The sequence below is a fragment of the Buceros rhinoceros genome, unplaced genomic scaffold (genome assembly GCF_000710305.1).
Source record: "Buceros rhinoceros silvestris isolate BGI_N320 unplaced genomic scaffold, ASM71030v1 scaffold14987, whole genome shotgun sequence".
Lineage (NCBI taxonomy): Eukaryota > Metazoa > Chordata > Aves > Bucerotiformes > Bucerotidae > Buceros > Buceros rhinoceros.
Window position 1 is genome coordinate 445 of NW_010422881.1, and position 3,316 is coordinate 3,760.

The following is a 3,316-nucleotide window of genomic DNA, read 5'->3' on the forward strand; positions in this document are numbered from 1 at the left end:
ACAGCCAGAGAAACAGCATCCTGAGGGCTGCAAGGAGCAGCTGCTGGCTGGGAACCGAGCTCAGAGCTGGGTCTGGTTGGGAAAAAGGCAAATTCACCAGGTTTGAGCTCTTAACCCTTGATCAGTGACCACTTCTCCGCTCTCACCCGCCCCAACGGCTCTGCTCTACGTGCAGGAGAAGCAGTACTTCTCCTTTCCTGGAGAGCTGCTCATGAGGATGTTGAAGATGCTGATCCTGCCCTTGATCACCTCCAGGTAAGCCACCAGCTTCTGCTTCTAAGGTCCCATCTCTCCACCACGTTGAGGAGATCACCCCATGATCCCCTCTTGAGGGCACCTCCCCAAACCTGCCTGGGGCAAGAACAACCCTGGCCCAGAGCATCCAGCCACCGAGCAGCTGCCCCTGGCTTGGTGCCATCACAGCCAGCAAGGGGCTGGGACAAGCCCTCGCCTGGATTTGGTAGACGCCTGCGCCCAGGGCGGACGCCCGCCCTGGCCGGGCTGTTCCGCTGCCCTTTGGGCCGGGCCAGCTGCTGACACCAGCACCGGCCGTGGGCGGTGGATGACGGGGAGCTGTTCAAATTCCGTATTTTAGCGGGTTTGAGGAAGTTCGGGTGGAAACCACAAGCATCCCTCCCTGTTACGTCTCTGTTTTCAAACGCCACTGTCGCCAGCCTGTCCCAGTCTAGCAATGAAAGCGGAGCTGAGAGTCACACTGGAGCCTGAGCAGGGGCTGGAAAAGCTCACACGGATCCTCAGACTTTAAACAGTCGCTGGCACTCGCTCTCTCGGAACGCCCCAGCAACTCCCTCTGCGTCCCTTGGGGACGTGTCGCTTCTCCGCTGTTTTTTGGAGTTTCTGCGCTGACCCTGAGCCTTCACTCTCTTTCTGGAGCAGGGTGGGCTCTTCCCTGGCCTCACTTGACCTCTTTGGCCCTTGTAGAGCAGCTCTCTTTTCCCCTCCAGTATTTCACGTCCCCTCCCAGAGGCGCTGCCCGGGTTTTCCTCTGCTCTTGGGGTGCCCCCAGCCCTCCCCGCCGCTCAGTGACGCTGGCCTGTCCCAGCCCCCCGCGCTCCTGCCTGCGGGTGCAGTGTCTGCATGGGGCTCCCACCGTTTGCCTCTATTCACGTTGACTTGAACCAGGATTTTTTCCTCACCTAATGACTGACTGATGGTGAGGAGGCGTCTCCCCGCTCGGCACCGTCCCAGTGGGGACTGGGCGCGCTCTGGGGATGGATTTGCCCAGGCTGGGGCTCAGCTCTGGAGCTCCTCAAGCCTCACGCTGGGAAGCGTCACCTGCCTTGGCGTGGCTTTTGGGGCCCCTCTTGAGCTTCCCAGGGTCTCTCTCCTCCTGGACGCGTAGCTGCTGGAGGGGATCTGTGGGCTGGCCACCACCTCACCCCCCCACCCATGTCCCCCCAGGGGTGGCATTAACCCTTGCAACCTCTGTCCCCACCATGTCCCACCCGGAGGTCACCAGGCCACCGCTGCTGGGCTTGGCCAGGGCTCTGCAGGGCCAGGAGCCAGGAGCTCGGTGTGGGTCTGTGTGCACGTGGGCCACGCTGCAGCCCCCAAATGCTCCCACGTGCCCCCAGTGCCAGCAGCACCGGCCAGTCTCCTGCTGGAGCAGCCCGTAAAACTTCTCTATTTTCAGCCCAGTTTTGTTTAGCGGTAGCTTACGGGCCACTTCTTAGGAAAGCTTATGTGACTGTGAAGCCTCACCCAGCCCGGGGGCAGCGGGGTCGGCCCCCACCAGTGTTTTCCACACCTTGCTAACACCTCCCCGCGCTGGGCAGAGCCGCGCAGCAGCTCCAGAGGGGTCATGGCTTAAGCCCACCCAGCCAGCGCGAAACCCCTGCAGCCCCTCACTCACTCTTACCCCCCTCCAGCAGGACGGGGAGGAGACAACCCAGCAAAAGGCTTGAGACAAGGGCCAGGGAGGGCTCACTCACTGGTTACGGTCACGGGGAAAAGCCAGACTCGACCTGGGGAAATGAAACCGATTTAATTCAAACAACAAAACCACCACCAGTTTACTAACTGGATCAACCAGGTCTGACAGCCACCTTCCCCTGGGCGGAGCTGGGGGGGCATGGGACAGTGCCAGCAGCCTCCTCCCCTGCTGCCAAAACCCCACCAGACCCAACCCCAGCAGGGCACCGGGGACTTGAGACCAGTGTCCCATGCACAAAAGAGCAGTGTGAGGGACTCACTGTCAAAGGACACTAGTATTGATTCAAAACACACCTTTTACTTCTCGCCCCTTGGAGACATGAGAAAACACACCCAGACCTTGCAGAGGCACCTGCAGAGGCACGTCCTGCCCTTCGTGGCTCAGCCTGGGCGGCCATGAGCCCCTCCTGGGCGCAGGCACAGGCACCTGAACGTGCAAGAGCTCGGTGACACCCTTGAGCATTGGTTAAGGAAACATCTATGGAAACTTCTCCCTGCGTGGATTCTGCACAGCACTGAGCGCGGTGTGTTCTGTGCAGCCTCATGTCTGGATTGGCCACCATGGACTCCAAGGCCTGCGGGAAGATGGGGGTGATCACCATCACCTACTACCTCTGGACGACGTTCATGGCGGTGACTGTCGGGATCATCCTGGTGGTCAGCATCCACCCCGGCGCCGCTGCCCAGAAAGACACCTACTCCGTGGGGAAGGTGGTGCTCAGCTCTGCCGACGCGCTGCTGGATTTAATCAGGTACGGCGCGGGGCTTCAGGAGGAGCCGGGGTTACGGTGGCGTTCAGACAAGCTTCCCTCAAGGCACGGAGTCACCGAGCTGTCGGGATCTTGAGGGAAACGGGAGAACCACTGGCCACGCTGAGCAGGCAGCGGCATCTCTGAGCCCAGCGATGGGGGTTCGCTTCTCCCCACGCGGGTCCCTCTGGCCGCTCTGCCACCCCACGGCTCGCCACCCCGAGCCGCCGGCAAAGAGGGGGGCGGCAGCAGGGAACCAGCAGGTTTAAATCCCCGGCAAGGTTCAGCACTTCCCCGCCAGCTGGGACAAGCCAAGCCCTGCAGCTCCTTGGGCTAAAAACGGGCCGGAGCTGGCCCAGGGCTGGATTAGAGCAGGGACAGGGTTAACTGGGGAGGGGACCCAGGGACTGGGGCGGAATCTCCATTTCTGGAGGCGTTGGATCAGCTGGACAAGGCTCTGAGCATCCTCTGCCGGCTCTGGAGGTGGTCCTGCTCTGGGCAGGGGGCTGGAGGTGGCCGATGTCCACCTCAGCCTCCGTCCTGCTCTTGGTCCACCCTCAGCCTGGCTTCCCCCTCAGCTTGCCCAGCGGACGCCACACCGGTGCCGGCTGTTG

At 61.8% G+C, this 3,316-nt stretch overlaps 1 protein-coding gene across 1 annotated transcript in view; it reads left to right on the top strand.

Annotated features, from left to right (window-relative positions):
* Nucleotides 1-175: 175 nt before the first annotated feature.
* Nucleotides 176-3,316, top strand: part of LOC104497011 (excitatory amino acid transporter 5-like) — a gene marked incomplete at its 5' end in the record, with an annotated part of 12,575 nt that continues 9,434 nt past the window's right edge. Inside the window, 2 exons of the mRNA XM_010140220.1 lie at nt 176-255; nt 2,493-2,705. Coding sequence (XP_010138522.1) covers nt 176-255; nt 2,493-2,705 — 293 coding nt within the window. The remainder of the gene's footprint in view (nt 256-2,492; nt 2,706-3,316) is intronic.